The sequence below is a fragment of the Sesamum indicum genome, linkage group LG6 (genome assembly GCF_000512975.1).
Source record: "Sesamum indicum cultivar Zhongzhi No. 13 linkage group LG6, S_indicum_v1.0, whole genome shotgun sequence".
NCBI classification, from domain to species: domain Eukaryota; kingdom Viridiplantae; phylum Streptophyta; class Magnoliopsida; order Lamiales; family Pedaliaceae; genus Sesamum; species Sesamum indicum.
This window is the reverse complement of record NC_026150.1, coordinates 21,777,869-21,795,928: the sequence shown is the minus strand read 5'-3', so window position 1 is coordinate 21,795,928 and position 18,060 is coordinate 21,777,869. Positions and strand designations below refer to the sequence as shown.

Here is an 18,060-nt window from a genome sequence, read left to right as displayed (position 1 = left end):
GTACCAAGAAGAATGAGGGATTCAGGAAGAGAGCCGATGAGCTGAAAGGCACAGGCGCCAAACACGCCAGGACCCAGGATTTTGAAAATCCTTTCGCCTCCCGAGGCAACGTACGACTCTCCATGAAATAGTAGGTACTCATAAACCACAATCAAGAATACGTGCCCCCATACGCTCTCCGAGCACGGCAGGAACCCGTACATCTGCGAGCACGACTCGGATTCGAATTTCCCCTCACTCCCTCCAGAATCGACAATTCCTTTGAGGCGTATCGTGTCGACGGGATCAGAGGGAAATTCATTTCCGCCTGAGATTAGTGGGCGAGAAATGATTGTGGTGGGTGAGACGAGTAGGATGGTGAGGCATAGGAGAAGATTATGCGTAAGGCACAGAGGTTTCATGGTGGATGATGATGGGAGCTCAATTTTTGCATACATGAGTTGACCAGTTTTTAGTGATAATGCTGCATTCTACAGCGTCAAAGCTCCGTGCCAAGACAGGATCATGTTGGTTTTGGTAGCCTAAATGACCTTTTTGGTCCCGTAAAAAGGCACATTTTTTTATTAGTTCCACGTTTTATGAGAATTCTGTTTTGATCCTATTTTGTTACAAAAAAAAATTCAAGTTAATTGTCAAATGTCAGTTGAATTACATTGTCTTTTTATATTTAAATATTATAATTATGTTTTTTACTTTTTTGTTTGTTCAATCTTGAATAAAACAATTTATATTTATACATATTCTTTATTTTTTTTTCCAATGAATATAAATATGCCATTACTTTGAAATTTCGTCATGGAGGCACCTTCAACAGTAATTAGACTAATGTTTGACCACTTCAGTCGTTAAAAATTGACGATAAAAGTTGCGGGGAACTAACTTGATTTTTTTTTTTTAAACAAAATGGAACCAATACGGAAATTCCATAAAGCATGAGACTAATAAGAAAATGTGCTTTTTTTTATGGGACCAAAAAGGTAATTTAGCCATTTTGGTATTAAAAAAAAAGACTATGTTTGTAATCGTGTATTTCAATTTTTTATTTGGAAAAAATTACAAGAAACTCCAGTGAGATTTATTATAATTACGAATACTCTCTCGTTGTTTCAAAAATTATAAATGTCCTTAATGTTTCGATAAAATCAGGAATATCGATAATTTTTTAAATAATGGGAGTTATTTGTAAATATGTCAAACTTCATAGAAGCGGGTTGGAATTTACCCTTTCTATTTTACATGAGTACTACATTAATAGATTATTCTAATATATCATTTAATTACATTAAATTATAGTTGTCTTCCTCAAATTTAACAAAATTACAAAATACATTCTCAGATATGAAACTCTTTTTAATAATTAATTAGATGGTTAATTCATACAAAGGTGCTAAATTTAAGTAGCGCAAGGAAGGTTTTGCCAAAGGTCATATGTGAGGGAGTAGATGCAAACAACCCATATTTATAGAAACCACGCTCTTTTCATGTAAGACTTTCATGAGTGCGCTTGTACTAAAATTAACTTTCTTGCAAGGGAATTTTTTTATTAATCGAATGAAATCAATCGTATAATAAATATATTATACTTATCATATAATTAATTCAAATTTAACAAAGACTTGTTAATTTTGGGCTTCCAAGTTCAGTGTCGGTTTCCTTTCAGTTAAGATCGGTAAAGAATTCCTTTCTGTAGTATCTTTTTTCCGTTTCTCCTTTCCACGAAAATTTTTGGACAATAAAATTATGGGGTCTTTATTAACTGCTCCAATTTCATACAAAAGGGACTAAGGAATAAAAGAATATATCGATAGACTGTACAACTTTTTATGCACAGTTTACAAATTCTGTTGATCTTGAGAGACCTGGTCCAGGTTTTACGACAACCAATCAGAATCTCCAAGGATGTAGACCAAGATCAATGACAATGGATACAGCATATAAGCCAAGATTGATGTCCAAACAGGGAAGACTGTGTTGAAACTTGCGAGGAAGCCGATGATGGCTGATACCAGTAGGACCATCAGAACCTCAGCTGAGAAATTCCACGACAGACCGCGAAAATAGATCAGTGAAAGAAGAACGGCTAATCCCAGAATGTTGTTCATGAACACAGTACCGTATATCTGCATTGTCCAGATCATGTAAGTTAATGTCAAGAAATGATGGTTGTGTATATATATTTACACCTTGGCAGAGAAACAAACCTCGGACAACGTCAGAGAAGTCGTGTGTAGTTTCTTCCTCCGGGCTTCATTGATGGCAGACACTGCTAATCGAGCTGTGGTGGCCAATGGGACGAATATAAATGCAACATAGAATGATGGGATTCTTGCAGCTTTAGAGAAATCGTGAACGCTTTGGATGAGAGGTTCGGCTAGGACCCCGAGCATGATGATTCCTAGTACTAAAAGAGTTATAGCTTTTGTCCAAGCTAACGGTGACTTGTCGATGAACTTGTCTTCCACGAGCTTGTCTGTCTGTTCCCATGTTTTCTGCATGGTTTCATATCTATAAGGTTATTACAGTCTTGAGAAAAAGGGAATTAAATTTATTTATTTATTTTGTTAGTACGTACTTGATAATCATTGTCTTCACTCTCATCTGAGTTAGGACTTTGATTGCGAGCTGTGTTTAACCATCTGGACAATCCGGTAACAAATTCCTCTTCATCAATCAACTGATCTCCACTTATGTCGAGTTCTTCCATTATCTTGGACGCTGCTACATCTGCATCGTATGGGATTATGCCAAACTTGATATTCGTCATCAGCTCCTTCAACTCAAAGTATGATATGCAGTTGTCTTTGTCAAGATCGATGTCTTTGAACAACCTGCAGCATGATCAATGACCGTATTTAGACAAGCACAGAAAACGAATTCATAGTTGAACCAAAAACTATGCAAGAATGAGACCAGAAGTTGTACCTTAAACATGATCTCGCTTGCAACCAATGTATGTAATAAGCATAATACTAATTAAGGATGGGATAATTTGCTGAAAAGAAAAGTACCTTTTTATAGCAGGGACATCTGGAGTCCCATCGTCTGCCAAAAGACTCCCATAAACAGAGTCTTGAAGATGTTCTAAAATATCTGGAATCAGATGTTTCATCATTTCACGTTCTTCCCTCTTCTTCTGAATCCAAGGCTTAAGAACCTGTCACCGGACAACATGAAAAATTTCAGGCCAGTGGACAAGATTGGGATCATAGTATTCAATTATAGTAAAAAAACATCATTATTTTTGGGAAATGTCAGATAGAGTTGTATAGCTTATCCATTTACCTGGTACATGTCCTTGAGTGATTTAACCGAGTGATATCTCTTGTTCATCGCATCCTTCGTATCATCAAGCCACTTTGTCATTCCATTCACAAATTCATCCATTGTTATTTTCTCATCCTCGTCAATATCAAATTCCTTCATGATCTCAGCAGTGTTATTATCATCCTTCGACTGGAGGTTCCTGAATTTGATTTCTTGCAGAAATTCTTTGAGCTCAGAGAAAGAGATAACCTTATCTCCATCTTGATCCTTCTCTTCAAATAGCCTGCGTTGAATATAATGCCATATATGTATCAGGAGGACTATCATGTAATAACAAAGTACTGACATATGTTATCCACAGAAAGGGTACCTTCTTATGGTTGACACATTTGGAGATCCATTGTCGGTCAAGAGTTTCCCCATCGTCTCGTTCTGCAAATGTTTTAGGATGTCTACGACTAAATGCTCGTGTTTAATGTACAGCAATCGTCTCCTCTGAATCCAAGGCTGGAAGAACTGCATGATTGTGTCAAACCAAAGATTACAACAGTTAGACGCTCGCGAACATAAGTAATAAAACATGCGCTTGTTGCTAAAAGATCGAGAAATAGTATAATTACAGCAGACAACCACCTGATAATAATTCAACTACGTATCGGACTCATCTACGTTTATAGTCGCAAATTACAGCAGACAACCACTAGGAATAGAAAACTTGTTTACTTATCAGTGATATGTGGTCCAATTACCAAAATGCTCATGAAAGGATTAAATTAATGTTTGGAAGCAAAACTGTAACATAAGGTCAGGCTCCATAGATTATCAGCTGTTAAGAATATGCTTTCACGCAAATTAGCGTTGATCAAGGTAAGGTAAGATAGGCAATGGAATCCTACCTGATAGAAAAAGTAGCAAAGCAGGAACATGATTGAGACAACAAGACTGATGAGTACAAAAATTCCTTCTTCAGGAGCATAAGATAAATGGAAAATTCTTGGAATTTGGATTAACGCTAATGGTATCACGGACAGAAGCATGATCATGGAAGTGTAACTTGCGCCCAAATCCGTCACTACACCATGGCCTGTAAGAAGCAGAAGGGACCATGAATTTTACCAAAACAACAATAATTTAACTCCATAGACAATCACACTTCTTATGTAAGAGTAGTTGAGTAGACAAACCAGGCCACAAGGAAAACAACAATCTTTCAAGAGGGTTGTATCTTTTGTTGTCTGAAAGATTAGAGTGCAAATGACTGGAAAATGATTGGCTCCCGAGTATAATGCAGGTTCCCCATATTATAGTGAGTAGCAAGATTGAGGATCCAGCGAGCAAACCGACTCCCGTCAACACACATTCTTGAGCAATCTCGTCGCTGCTTGAAAGCCCAGATGCTGCAAAGAAATCCAGGCCGAGAAACAATGTTAGAAAATCCAGATAAATTTGATCGTCGATGGAGTGGCCCAAACAATTGCATCAACTGGCGAGACATATTCTCTTTTACAAACATTTGATTTTATAAAACAAGTTACTAAGAGTATTCAAATGTGACGCACTGCGACATCTGCATACGTACAATAGTGAGTCGGGGAGCAGTCATGGAGGCTGTGATGCAAATATTTAATCATTTCATAATGTCTACGGTCCAAAAATAATGAAAGAAATTTAAGTAACTAATGAATTTCAAAGGTAGGAGAAAGGTAGAAGAACTATAATTATATTTTGAAATTCAACTTGGTAGGACGAATTAATATTTTAGGGAGATTAGGTAATGGAATATTGTCCGTAGGCCCTCAAACCAAACCCCACAAGCATGCAGGACGTGATAGTTTGGGAGTAATTATTACAAGACTTTTCTAACAAGTTGTCGCTTGATAATTAATACCCATTCCATTATGCAATAACATAAACCATAACACTATTGGATAAGGGCCTCAAGATTGCTTGTGATAAAATAAAATTTAATATATATATATATATATGAAAATTAAAAATAAAAAAAATTATAGTTTTAGTCCCGTCTAATTAAATATAGGGGTGGCAATTTTAATTTTATAAGAATCCATTTTAGTTTTATCTTGTAGTTTAAAAAAATTTCGCATATTAAAGATAGAAATAGTCGCATCTTGTTAAAAGGACTAGAAAAGTACATTTAATTAAGCTGGTTATGTATTTTCTTTTGGCTATCTTTATCATTATTGTGAGAAAAATTTAAAATGACAAGACTAATTCACCAAAATAAATTCATAAATAACTAAAATGACCACCCCACATACTTACCTACTAAAATTACAATTTTTCGTATCGAAACTCACAATTAGAAGTAAATGCATCTAATATATGTGAATGGTAATTTAAAGTTTGTGTATTGATAATTATATCATAATAAAAAAGTTATATTTCATACTGGCTGTTGCATACCGGGATATTACGAATGAAATTACTAATTTTCAAACATGACTATAATTCACTGTTTTTCATCAAGAATATATATATGTATATGTATAGTTGTGAGTGTTGCGTAAAAGAATAATAATTGAGTTTACCAAGAAGAATGAGGGCTTCTGGGAGGGACCCGATAACCTGGAAAGCGCTGGCACCGAACACACCAGGGCCAAGAATCTTGAAAATCCTCTCCCCTCCGGAGGCAACATAGGATTCAGCATGGAAAAGTAGGTACTCGTAAACCAGAATCAAGAACAAGTGTCCTGGAATTGTCTTCGAACACGGCAAAAACCCGTACATTTGCTCGCAGGTTTCCTCCCTGCTGCTGCCTGAATTCCCGATGATTCCTTTAAACCCTATCGTATTATACGAAGAAAACCTGTTTTCCTCCTCCACTCCATCTGAAACCAGTCCCGGAGAACTGTTTGTCAATGGCCGACAAATCGCTCCGCTTGCAAAAAATAAGACTAATAGAAGAACAAGAGATGTTTTCATGGTGAAGTTGATCACAAGGAGGCACGTAGTTGTAAGTAATGATAATCAGGGCTGTAGAAATGTCGTGATCATCTATCTATATATATATATAGGATTAGGTGGATTAGAATATGTAGTTGTTGAGTAATTGATTAATTAATGAATTTCGGGTTAGCAGCCATGGAAGGTTCATCGTACTATCTTGTGTTGATTGACCAAGTTTTTCTTGGCGACTTTTGGCATTAATCGTACGTTGAACAAGTTGTGTGTGGGGATTTTGTGTAAGAAAGGGTTTCTTGCAAGTAACTTTCGACGTCATCGAATTAATTAATAATATATGATAATTACACACAAAATTCGTGTGTAAAATTCCCGCCTTTCTTCCTCTTCTTTTTTTTCAGATCAAGTTGAAATCAATCATTGGATGCCCTTTTTACCTGTTCTTTTGATTAACCGAGATCAACTGACGGAAAGTATTTTTCCTTTAATTGGGAAACAGAAGTAATTAAAATTTTCTGTTTTGGGTTCTCGCTCTCTCTTCCCCCTAGAGTACACATCAAATTCACCCACTAATGTGGATAAAATTAGCGAGCCCAAATATATTAAATCGAGTTTAAAATATTTTAAGAATGATATGAGTTTACAGAAATAAAAACTCCAGAAAGCCCATCAAGTACATAGATCAATAGAAAATAAAGGATGAGGGACATGCGATAGCATCGCCTTGACAGACCAGTAATGTCCGTACAACTAGTCTCAAATATAAAAACCCCTACATATAAGACGGTTAAGGTAAACTTATTTACTATTTGTACCGATATATGACTTACTCATATAACAACTTAATTTGAGCATCGGAGTGCTCACGCCGGGTCAAGTCCCACGTGTCACTTTGTGCAAGTCCCAAGCTCGTTCCACGTACCCTAAGCCCAGACGTCGAACGATAGACGACCTTTGGAGATTGGAACACGCACTACAAAAAATACAATATTTAACCGTGGTTAATTGTCATGGTTAAAAAAATAATCATAGCAAAGATTCATTGACTATGGTCATGCAACAGTTATTGGCCATTGTATCTGTAAAGGTGGCTAAAAGTCATGATAAATAACTTTTTCTATATGAATTTATTTAATCGTGATCAATAAAAAAATATTTATTATAATTTTTACTCCATAACTATTAAATTTATAGCATAAATCATTTTTTTTTTCTAGTCACATCACGCACATACCAAAATTTAAACAAAAGATCTCTCGAAATTTTGAGCCTTGAACGTACTATGCCCAAAGAACCTATGTCTGTACCTGTCTTGATCCTTCAGTATGTGGGTCATTGACACATTTAATTTAATTAATCGAGAATGATTCTATTTTGAATCCAAAAGATATATATATAAAAAAAAAAAATCATGTAAGTCAACACATTTTATTAATGGAAATGGTCTCTAGTCGACAGAATTGAATTATATGTCCAATTAAATTGGAAAGCGATATACCTTCTTATACTATTAACATAATATTTGAATATTAAGTAGTACTATATAAATATTTAATTTCTGAAATTAAATATTAATTTAACTTTTATATCTATATTCAGAATTTTAATTTACAAAAGACTTTTGCCACAATTTTGAGCTAAATTGAGTCAGAGTTAAAATCATATATATTTTCTAAAATTTCAAACCTCTGAAGAATGTGAGAAAATACGAATTTTCTACTTTTTTTTATTGAAACAAACCTTATTTAATTGATTTACTATTCTAGTTGTTTTTTTTTTTTTCATATATTAGTAAATTAATGGAAAAAGCTACACGCATATTATGTGGATATCATCTTTTCTTATTGAAGAAAAACGACTACATGACCTACACATGTTATTGAACTTTTGTTTTAAAGTTAGACCGAAATTGAGAATTTTTTTAAAGCTATTGGATTATTTTTAAAATTTTGTAAGAATTTAGATTAAAAATATCCAAACTCTAAGTTATAGTATAAAAAATGTAATTTTAACTTAAGACCGAATAGAAGAAAACTAGAAGATCATGTATGTTGGAATTTGATTAAGTAGTATGTTGGAATATTCAAAAATTCTTAGCCACCGTTTTTTCCCACATAATTCTTCTCAATGTATTGACCATAAACCTAAACTTAGAGGAAAGACATTAAAACGTGTTTCTTTTGATAACGACGTCAGGATATATATGGTTGGCTCTTTTCATGTACAGATATAGAGCTATATTTTAGAAGTTATTATGCCAAATATATATCTTACTTTTATCAAATGCTTATCATATTCTGATTGGAGTCAAGTTGGGTTCGACAAGATCCACATTAAACAAAGGGCTAGTTACACTTTTCTCCTCTAAAATTTGGTGTAATTATTATTGGGTGGAGAGCCCATTTATGATTACAGAAATAATATATAAAGATGTACAAGATATTAACCGAAAATTACATTAACATAAAACAGCGGAAATAATCGGTGGTATCAGAGCGTTGGTCAACAAATAAGTCATCTGATTTGAGAAATTACATCTAGTACCCTTGAGATTTATTTTCGTTTAACAAATAAGTACTATGTTGGTTAAAATTAATTGAATTTATTGATATTAACAAAAAAAAACTAGATGAGAAGTGATATTTAATATCGATTGATTTGTTACTAACTTATTGTACGCCAACGATCAAGGATTTCACAATACCATGTGGACCTGCAATGTTGTTTGGGAGGAATTAGCAGCAGTACTTGCCGAGGTCGGGATACTACACAGATTTGGTGAAGCAAGTCCAACTGAAGGTGAGATATATTCTTTTTAACTTTCAAGTTTGACATCATAAGACCATTTTACATCATGAGAACTGATGAAGAAAACCTGGATTTGGTTGAGCAGGAAGTTGATGCGGCTGCGGGTGACATTGCAACAACACCACACCGATGGTACGTAGTCCCGATTCAGTCACATTCGAACAGGGTTTGATTGTTCGTGAAGCGGAAACGCATTTGTTGGATTTTCTAAGATGTCTTCGTGAGGGGTTATTTGGTGGAAGCCTTGCATTTGCACCCGAACAACATCAAGGATTTCACAACACCTGAGGCATACGCATGGCATGGCACTTTTCGTTGCCAATGCAAGAGCTTCACCATTGCGCCTCCTAATTACAACTCTTTAGTTTTTATGTACTACTTACGTTCGGCCCGATCATCTGTGTTTGATCTCGTATCCTACTTCATATATATATATATGTGCATGCCGGCCAGGCGTGTAATATTCTTACGTGGATCTTATGTTAGGCATTTCCAAAGGGGGCCATGTTGATTCCCGACATGGACGAAGCATTATTAAGCGTATATTTGAAAGCGGGACGTTGAAGGACTCGGAAAACAGCTTGATATATAGCATGGGAGAAATGTGTGGACAACGACACAGTGAGTCTAAGTCCCCAGAGCTTCTTTATGCTATTTTTATTCAGTGGAGGCACATCGACAGCCGCAATAGCATTTAATATACTATTTTCGGAGCAAACGGATCGTTGAAAACTCCATGGCTCAAGATAGAGGGATTTGGATGCTGATACTGATACTGATGGTCCTCAAGAAATGGAGAGCCAGAACGAATCACGGAAAATTCACCAAAATCTTCTTCACCTTATGGACATGACTCTGAATACATACATTTCCGAATCAAGATTTTCTTGATTCGTTCACGTAGTGAAAAAATGTGTAACATGGTAGCTAGCTAGTGTTACCGTTCAGGCAGCATTAGAGTATGCAAGAACCTTGACAACACAAGTACAGGTGTGTGTCTTTTTACAATGTTGTTGTACTACACACTTTTCCCATCTCAACTCCTAAGTTTCCCTGCTTGGTCCACACATACACACATGAATTAGCAGTAAAAATGGTTAACGTATCATATTAATGCCAATGCATATTGACTTCAATGTGGAGATATTCAAGAAGAGAATAAAGTCGCTTTCAACAGGTTTTTGTGCATACAGCTCGAATTTTCTGTTACAAATTGGTTGTTTCAATCTACATACATATGTCACTCGTATAAGATCAGTTTAAATATATTTTTTATTTTATAATTTTGATATTTTAGTATTTTTATCTTTTATCTTTTTAAGATTGTAAAATAGTTAACTAATTTTTTGAGATTTTGGTTCTTTAAGTACCGAATTTTGCAAAAAAATTGTTGAAATAAATAATGTGTTTCTCGCGATTATGGCATTTTTATCATTTATCTTTCTACAAGTTGCAAAATATTCCTGAAACTTTTTGATATTTCACAATTTTGGTCCTTTCTGGTGCCGAATTTTACAAAAATTGCATAAATAAATCATTGTCGTGTTATTTTTTTTTTTTAATTTTTCATCCATGTTGGTGAAAGTGAACTAATCAAAACAAAATCTTCAATTTGAATGAAGCACGTGAGGCACACATGATTTATTACTTCAATTTTTTGCAAAATTAATTCATCAAAAGAACCAAATTTGCAAAATATAATAAAGTTATAGGATATTTTTGCAATATTAGAAAGATAAAGGATAAAAATAATAAATGCCAAAATTACATGACCAAAAATATATTTTAAGTCATATAAGATCTAACCATAAATAAAATACACAATATCTTCTCTATACACCTGACCTGTTTATATACGTTGAATAGAGTAAAAGATGGAATATGGTTTATAAGAAGATCTAATCCAATCTTTGTGAAAAAAACTACACAAGCTATACGTCTTTACATGCAAAATATTATTTACACTGCAAGAAGTCAATCGAGGTACATATAAATTGATATTGATTTATTTTTGTTAATATCAATAAATTTGATAAATTTTATGTAACGAGGTCAATTTGTTAAATAGAAATAATATTAGAAATACTAGATATAATTCTACAAATAATATAAAATTTAAGTATAATTATATTAAATTAGAGGGAGATGGAGTAATTATCCCAATATAAGCACCATCTTCTCAAGGGTCTATTTGCTCGCTGACTTAAACTTTTTAAATCATTTTTAAGTTTAATTATAATTAATTCGAGCGTATTGGATTATTCGAATTTCATAGCATACAAGGATTTCATTTTGTAAGATTTAAAACTTTTGGCCAACTATATATATATATATAATTTAATATATTAATTATTTCAGAATGAAGTAATTTTATAAATTAATTAAAATTACTATCAATTATTGAAGAGTTGGATGAAAGTCGCTTTAAATAATCCTTTCAGAAATATTAAAAAAACTCAGTTCATTGTAACTTTGTCTTTTAGAATTCGATCAACTAAAAATCATGCAAGGACGCGTCTATATTTTAATTAAATACATAAATAAATAATAGAACTAATTAACATTTTATACATTTCTTAAAAATAAAATAATAAATCATACAACATATATATATATATATATTCACTGAACCAAAAATAATACTCTAGCTATAATACAACATTATAGCAATATAATTAATAAATCTCCAACCCAAAAATCAGTAAGTTAATATCTCAAGGAGTTACATTACAGATTAAAAAAATAAAGAAATAAATAGAAAAAATGAAATAACAAAAAACAAAGAAGTCTAATAATAAAAAAATGAAATAAGAATGACAAGGAGAAATTGTTCTTGACAATCCGAAACCTAACTAAGAATAATCACAATTAAGAGTACTACAAAAATCATCAAGTCATGATCATGATTTCCAACTGTCCACGTGTCCAACAAGAATGGCCCTACCACGACAGCATTAGATTAGAAAGATAGAGACACCCCATGTGATCGCATGCCAATTAATCTGGTACGTACTTTTCCTAGAATTGCATCATAGCCGCTCATTCTCCACCCACAGAATTATTGTTCCTCCTCCGTACAACCTCTCTTGCTGAAGGCTGCAGCTGGCGGTGGCGCGGCTGCGTCGGCGGTGGATTTGTTGTCCATCTTCTTCATGTTCTGTTCGTGGTAGATTTTTCGTAGTCTCTCGATCTCCTTCTTAAGTGCTTCTTGATGAGCTGTGATCATTGGATCAACATAATCAATATATATATATATGCATAATTTGAAAAAAAAATGAATTACATCATTCATGTTAATTTAATAATATCAGTTAATAATTTAAAATTAAATTAATATATAATTACGTCATAAATAAAATTCAAATGTATTTATTTTTTAATTCAAGAATCTTTTAATTATTTGTCAGAGCAACAAGAAATTAGGTGAGTGATTGCATGTGCGATATAATTAATTGAACACATAAAAAGCGTTAAATATAAACCGTTTTTGGGAGGTCTTACCATCTTTGAATATTTTGTCTTGAGCCAATGCGGCTATGCGCTGCTTAAGAGCACTGTTGTCCACATTCAGTAGGAGCCTCTGATGGTCCAGAAATGCGACTCTTGGTGACAATGCTGATACCTCAGTCTTTGCATTACAACATCATCATTAGTTAATTAATTAGTACAAAATTAGGCGTACCTATACTTAATTAAGAAAAATACGTATATGTATATGCTTACCTGTAATGTGGTTACACTTCTTTCTAGCTCAGAAATGTACTGTAACTTCCTCACTCGCGACCTCTGAGCTGATTGCCGGTTCGCCAAGATTCTGAATTATGTTAATGCAGTAATAATTAATGACCCAGATTAATTAAACACTAGCTCTAATCACATTATTAATTAATCATATAATCTAATCTGCGAATATTGAATTGTAAATGTGTAGCTAGATTTACAGGGAATTTTTCTTGATTAGGGTTTTGCACCAATTGATTTGTTAATGATAATTAGTATTCGAACAATTTCATTAATTGTACCTCTTGATCCGTTTCGGGTCGACAATGGTATCGCCTGCGGCGGGAGTATTGTCAGAAGATTTAGCCTCAGGAGGCGTCGACGTCTCCGCGGCCGGTTTGCATGAACTATCCACCTCTCCAGGCTCAGCCTTGGGCTGCAGGCAGTGGTGCTCGGGTGAGGATTTCTTCTCATGAATTTCAGTACTGTTCTGATCCGAGGGCGTGGAGGGGTTGGAGGAGGACCTGGTGGCGGGGATATCGTCGGAGAACATGTTCCTGAGCTGCTCATCGTCCAGCCTCTCGAACCCATTGTTGTTGTTATTGTTATGCGACTCTTCCATGAACGACGTGGGCGCCTCCACGAAGGCAATGGGGTCGCTCACAGTGCGGCGGTGGGCGCTCCGGCGCGACGCGGAGAAGTCGAGGAAGTCATCCATCCAAGAACCCGGCGGGGCGGCGGTGGAGGGAGTGGGCATGATTTGGAATGGAAAGGAAGGCCAATTGTGGGACATGGACATAGACATAGTAATGGGGGGTTTGGGCGGTAGCTGCTCCATGCACTGAGCAAGAAAGCGCGACAACCTAGATAGCTTGGGTGGGTGCGACTAATCACAAGAGTAAGTAACGACTTTGGACAAAATCTTGGTTGATGGTTCTAAGGGACAAAGAGTTGAGAGATTTAAGGAATGAGATAAGTTATTTATATGTATAGGTAGCAATGTAAGAAAGAAGATGGCATGATAATGTTATAGTTACATTTGTTTCTGTTAATGTTGGTGAACAGAGCCTATTGGGGGAGGGGGAGGACAGCTAGCAACAGCTGGTTTGAGAAGAAGGGTGATCCCAATAACAACGGTTTCACTGGAAAGTAGTAGTAGTTTAATAAGCGGGGAATCAGGCCTCCACGTGCCGATGTGACTTTCCTCCCCCTCTCCCTCCATCCTCTCTTTCATATCTTTCTTTTCTTTCTTTTTTTCTCTATCCCGTACCTAGATTTCATTCGAGGGATTTGCATTCTTGTAAGTTGGTATTATATTTTTCAGTTGATGATCAAATTGAGTGTCCTATCAAGGAGTTGAATTTCACATTACACATCGTTGTTAATTTTTTACAAAAGCATTAAAAGCTAATGGTAATATATATTATGTAATGCAGCCTTTAATTAATTTTATATAGTACTGAACTTGATCAATTCAAAAAAATATAATACTAAACTTGCAAGAACTTCTGTATTATGAAATTAAAAATACAATTTCCTCATTTTATTCCAAAACAGTATAATTAACCTTTTTTTTAAACTATTAGATCATTTTAATATTTACAACACATGTAAAATCGTACAATTAAGCCTCCCTATAAATATTGGCCTCCATGCATCAGGTATAAGTTTTGGCTACCCCACCCTTCCTGAATACTTCAATAATTGTATTAATCAATTGTGGACTAATTTAACCATCCTCCACTCCGTTCTAACGATTGTGCTTTGCAAATCTTGTATTGAAGATTCAATGCCTACCCATTTCAGTTGGGTAGCAATCAAAAGAACACTGTACTAGTTTATTTTTTTTTTAAAACAACAATTAAAAATGGAGGATTCCTCTACAATCATACTGATATCAGTAAAAATAGTACTCAGGTCTACTTGGAGAGCGAAGTAGTGAAATAAAGTGCTAGAAAATTGAAGAGCGTAAATGAGTGGATTGAGATGTTATTCCTTGTTTTTCATGTACAAAAGAAAGATTGATGTTGAAGTAAAGTTCTAAATACAAGAAATAATTTTCGTTTTAGCTAAAGTTGTAGTATGTAGGCTCAAATTGTAGTCTAAAGGTAAAAATTGTCTTCTCTTGCTAGGGGAGTTATTTATTTATAGACAAATTTTAGTTGGTTGGATGTCATAGATTTAGTGGAGAATTATCTCAATATGACTGGATAAGGCTGAATCCCTCGTGGATTCAGATAAGGGTCCCTAGTGGTTGGAGGATCCCCTGAATTTTGTGGAGATTTATCTCTTAACGGTTGAAGACCCACGATTCTCGAGGGGCAGTTAGAGCCCATTGCAAATGAGGATATCTTCTAATATATTTTTTGTATTTTTTAGGAGGTGGTTGAGGAAACGCCTTCTCCCAATTGGAATCCCATCTTTTAGGGTTTATAGGTTACTTCTAGCTGGATACTCCATGTGTCCCCGAGGGGATTGCTGGTTCTTATATGATCCTGTAAGGTGTGCCTTCAGAGATTCGACATGGATGAGACCTAGGCCACTTGTGGACGTCACGTTATATGAGTTTTAACTTTAGCCCGATAATTTCAAGTCCCTGAGCTTCCTTATAGGCCGATAAGGCCTTCTTGCATCTTGGGCCCTCTTGGGTTTGGCCTAATTTAACTTATTTTAGATAATTTATTTTTTGGGGCCACCTCCTGTCAAACTCTCTGAGGGCTCTACCCTTATTGGCTTTTTGGGAACACCTTGGGCTCTGATTCGAATTGGGCCTATTGGGAGGCACCTTAAACTTTACACTCCTCTAGAATTCTCGATTCTTTTTTTCTTTTGAGCTGCTTAGATTTTTTTGGACCAATCCATTAATATAGGCAACACACAATATATTTAAGGCACAATATTGTAATTATAATTTTAATTAAAGTAATAAAATTAAACCGACGAAAATTATATATAGGCGTTGAAGGTGAAAGAGTAGATAGTGGAGAGAGAGAGAGTTGAAGGTGGGGGGAGATGAGCTGTGAAAGAAAAGGGGCATGTTAGAATGATATGTACCCACCCCCCATGTGCACTCTTTGCTTTGTCTCCAAATCACACTCACATGCTCTCTCTCTCTCTCTAGGCTTGTTCTTGGTAGCTTCCACTATAGGCATTTATTCTTGCTTTATTTTTAAAAATATTGAAAATAGTTAGGGAGACACTAATAATCATTAGCGAAAAGTTCGAAGTCCTGTCTAAGTACCTTCTGTCATACTATACTCTCTCTCTCTCTCTCCTCTCATAATTATCATAATTTTTTCCGAAATCTACCTTAAGCATGTTTCAAAATTAATTATAGTGGCCTTTTATCTTTATTTTTTGAGAGGCATTCTGCCCATTTATTATTCTTCAAGTACGTGTTTTTATATATCTACTTTAATTATTACATGTCTTTAGATTATGATTCTTAGACTATGGGCCTCCTCAATTCTCATCTATTTCTCAATTCATTCATCCTCTCCGTCTCCCATTTTTACACCTAAATATTATTCATTATTATCACTTCAAATTATTTCAAACAGGAGTTGATCAATCCACATTTGATTCACCTTAAATGTATGTTGACAAATTGAAAGATAAATGAATTTATATTTAAAAAAAATTAATAACATACACTGATACAAGTTGAAAATATAAAAAAATAATTAAATATACGATTCGCCTACAGCACAGACACACGTTATATATGTATAGTTATTGAGAAAGTTTTCAAATAATCATTCGATACACAAGTTGAATTCAATTCAAATATATGATTTTACATAATAGTTAGTAAGTTTCATACAGCGTGCTCTATAATGGACATGCACATATAAAATAATAATTATAATATTTATTTATATGTGATGCGTTATGTCATATTACATTTCTGTCCTTCTTCCTCTAAATGAAATTATTTAAGCTACATATATATCTAATGGGCATTTAGAAAATTCAGTATTTAACATATCAAAACTCCCCCTCTCTCTCTAATTAAGATTTATTTTCTTAATTAAGGGATAATTTCTTGCTACATATTTTATTAAAAACTATACCTAATAATATTGTGAGTAGAAGGGGATGGATTTGTGAAAGTAGGAGGCATGTGCAAGGGAAGACAAATTCACATTGAAGATACCCCAAAAATCAGCTAAGTATATATTAACAAAAGCAAAGATTCTTACCTAATTATAAATCAGGCTAATATCGCTGTCGTATTTATTTAATAAAATCTTAATTATGATCCCAAGAAATTCTCAGCAGTGTATCCGTACATGGGTTGGGACAGCGTAGGACTCAAAAGGGAGACATTATTGCACGTGGGAGGTAGCAGCTATCCACCCCACCACCCTCCCCTTACCCCCTACCCTACCCTACTACTACTAATACTACTACTTTTTTTTTTTTTATTATTATTATTATTTAATACCCTACTACTACTACTTGTTTTTCCTTTTTCCCTAATTTATTATAATATTGTGATTTGTGATTGCCTCACTAATATGGTAGCATCAATTTCCCAAGAAAGGCTATGCACATGCTTTTCACAATTTCATCTCTTCTTCCCCATTTCATTATTTTTAAGGGAAAATTGCATAATACCCCCTTGTGTTATGCTAAAATTGCACAAAACTTACCTATGTTAAATAAATAGCCATAAAAGACCTTGTGAATTTTGAAACCCTGCAAAAAAGACCCCCTCCGTCCAAAACTGACGGAAGGTGCTGTACACGCGGTGGAAATGAGAGTAGGGCTTTTTTTTTATCCTATTTCAGCTTTTTTGATAGTACAATAGTCCAAAATACCCTTCTCCTTCATTATATATACAACTAAATATCCCCTCACAAACATACTACAAAAATAGGATTTTAAGTGAGCAAATTTTCAATTTGTCCCTTTTGTTTGAATATAAATAAAAATCATATATTACAAATTAAATAAAATTATTATTTAATTTAATATATTTTCATATTTATTTATAAAATATACTAAATCAATATAACAATCCTACAATTATATCAGATTTTCTTAACTTTTATAAAATGTTATATCATTTATCAAATTAAACTATTATTTAATTTAAATGTATTTTAATATTTATTTTAAAATATACTAAATAAATATAAAAATACCTAAAATTTATATCAATTTTTTTAACCTTTATAATATTATACTAAAACTATTAATATATATTTAAATTAAGCATTTACTATTTTTTATTATTTTAAAATTTTATTAAATTAAATACTTTACTAAATTATTATTTTATTTAAATATATTTTAATATTTGTTTATAAAATATACTAAATAAATACAAAAATACTTAAA

The 18,060-nt window shown here is 33.9% G+C and overlaps 3 protein-coding genes across 3 annotated transcripts in view; all 3 read right to left on the bottom strand.

Annotated features, from left to right (window-relative positions):
- LOC105165425 overlaps window positions 1-622 on the bottom strand; it is a 5,839-nt gene extending 5,217 nt beyond the window's left edge. The window contains exon 1 of the mRNA XM_011084428.2: window positions 5-622. Coding sequence (XP_011082730.1) covers window positions 5-437 — 433 coding nt within the window. The 5' untranslated portion in view covers window positions 438-622. The remainder of the gene's footprint in view (window positions 1-4) is intronic.
- LOC105165819 lies at window positions 1,729-6,262 on the bottom strand. The gene is made up of 9 exons (XM_011084982.2): window positions 5,814-6,262; window positions 4,449-4,661; window positions 4,161-4,348; window positions 3,635-3,780; window positions 3,283-3,547; window positions 3,009-3,154; window positions 2,573-2,828; window positions 2,202-2,489; window positions 1,729-2,120 (listed from the first exon to the last, which is right to left on the bottom strand). The coding sequence occupies exons 1-9, from the start codon at window positions 6,205-6,207 to the stop codon at window positions 1,872-1,874; spliced, it is 2,145 nt and encodes a 714-aa protein (XP_011083284.1). The 5' UTR covers window positions 6,208-6,262; the 3' UTR covers window positions 1,729-1,871.
- On the bottom strand, window positions 11,761-13,744 carry LOC105165424 (basic leucine zipper 61). Its single transcript, XM_011084427.2, has 4 exons — window positions 13,017-13,744; window positions 12,718-12,808; window positions 12,496-12,622; window positions 11,761-12,210 (listed from the first exon to the last, which is right to left on the bottom strand). The coding sequence occupies exons 1-4, from the start codon at window positions 13,550-13,552 to the stop codon at window positions 12,053-12,055; spliced, it is 912 nt and encodes a 303-aa protein (XP_011082729.1). The 5' UTR covers window positions 13,553-13,744; the 3' UTR covers window positions 11,761-12,052.

Bases quoted from the DNA above. Each gene is read 5' to 3' on its own strand.
- LOC105165819 (XM_011084982.2), bottom strand. From the start codon at position 6,207: ATGAAAACATCTCTTGTTCTTCTATTAGTCTTATTTTTTGCAAGCGGA. The intron at 3,548-3,634 runs GTACCCTTTCTG...TATTCAACGCAG, and splicing joins AATGTGTCAACCATAAGAAG to GCTATTTGAAGAGAAGGATC. The intron at 2,490-2,572 runs GTACGTACTAAC...GAAACCATGCAG, and splicing joins GTGAAGACAATGATTATCAA to AAAACATGGGAACAGACAGA.
- LOC105165424 (XM_011084427.2), bottom strand. From the start codon at position 13,552: ATGGAGCAGCTACCGCCCAAACCCCCCATTACTATGTCTATGTCCATG. The intron at 12,809-13,016 runs GTACAATTAATG...AACATAATTCAG, and splicing joins GACCCGAAACGGATCAAGAG to AATCTTGGCGAACCGGCAAT. The intron at 12,211-12,495 runs GTAAGACCTCCC...CAATGATCACAG, and splicing joins AGACAAAATATTCAAAGATG to CTCATCAAGAAGCACTTAAG.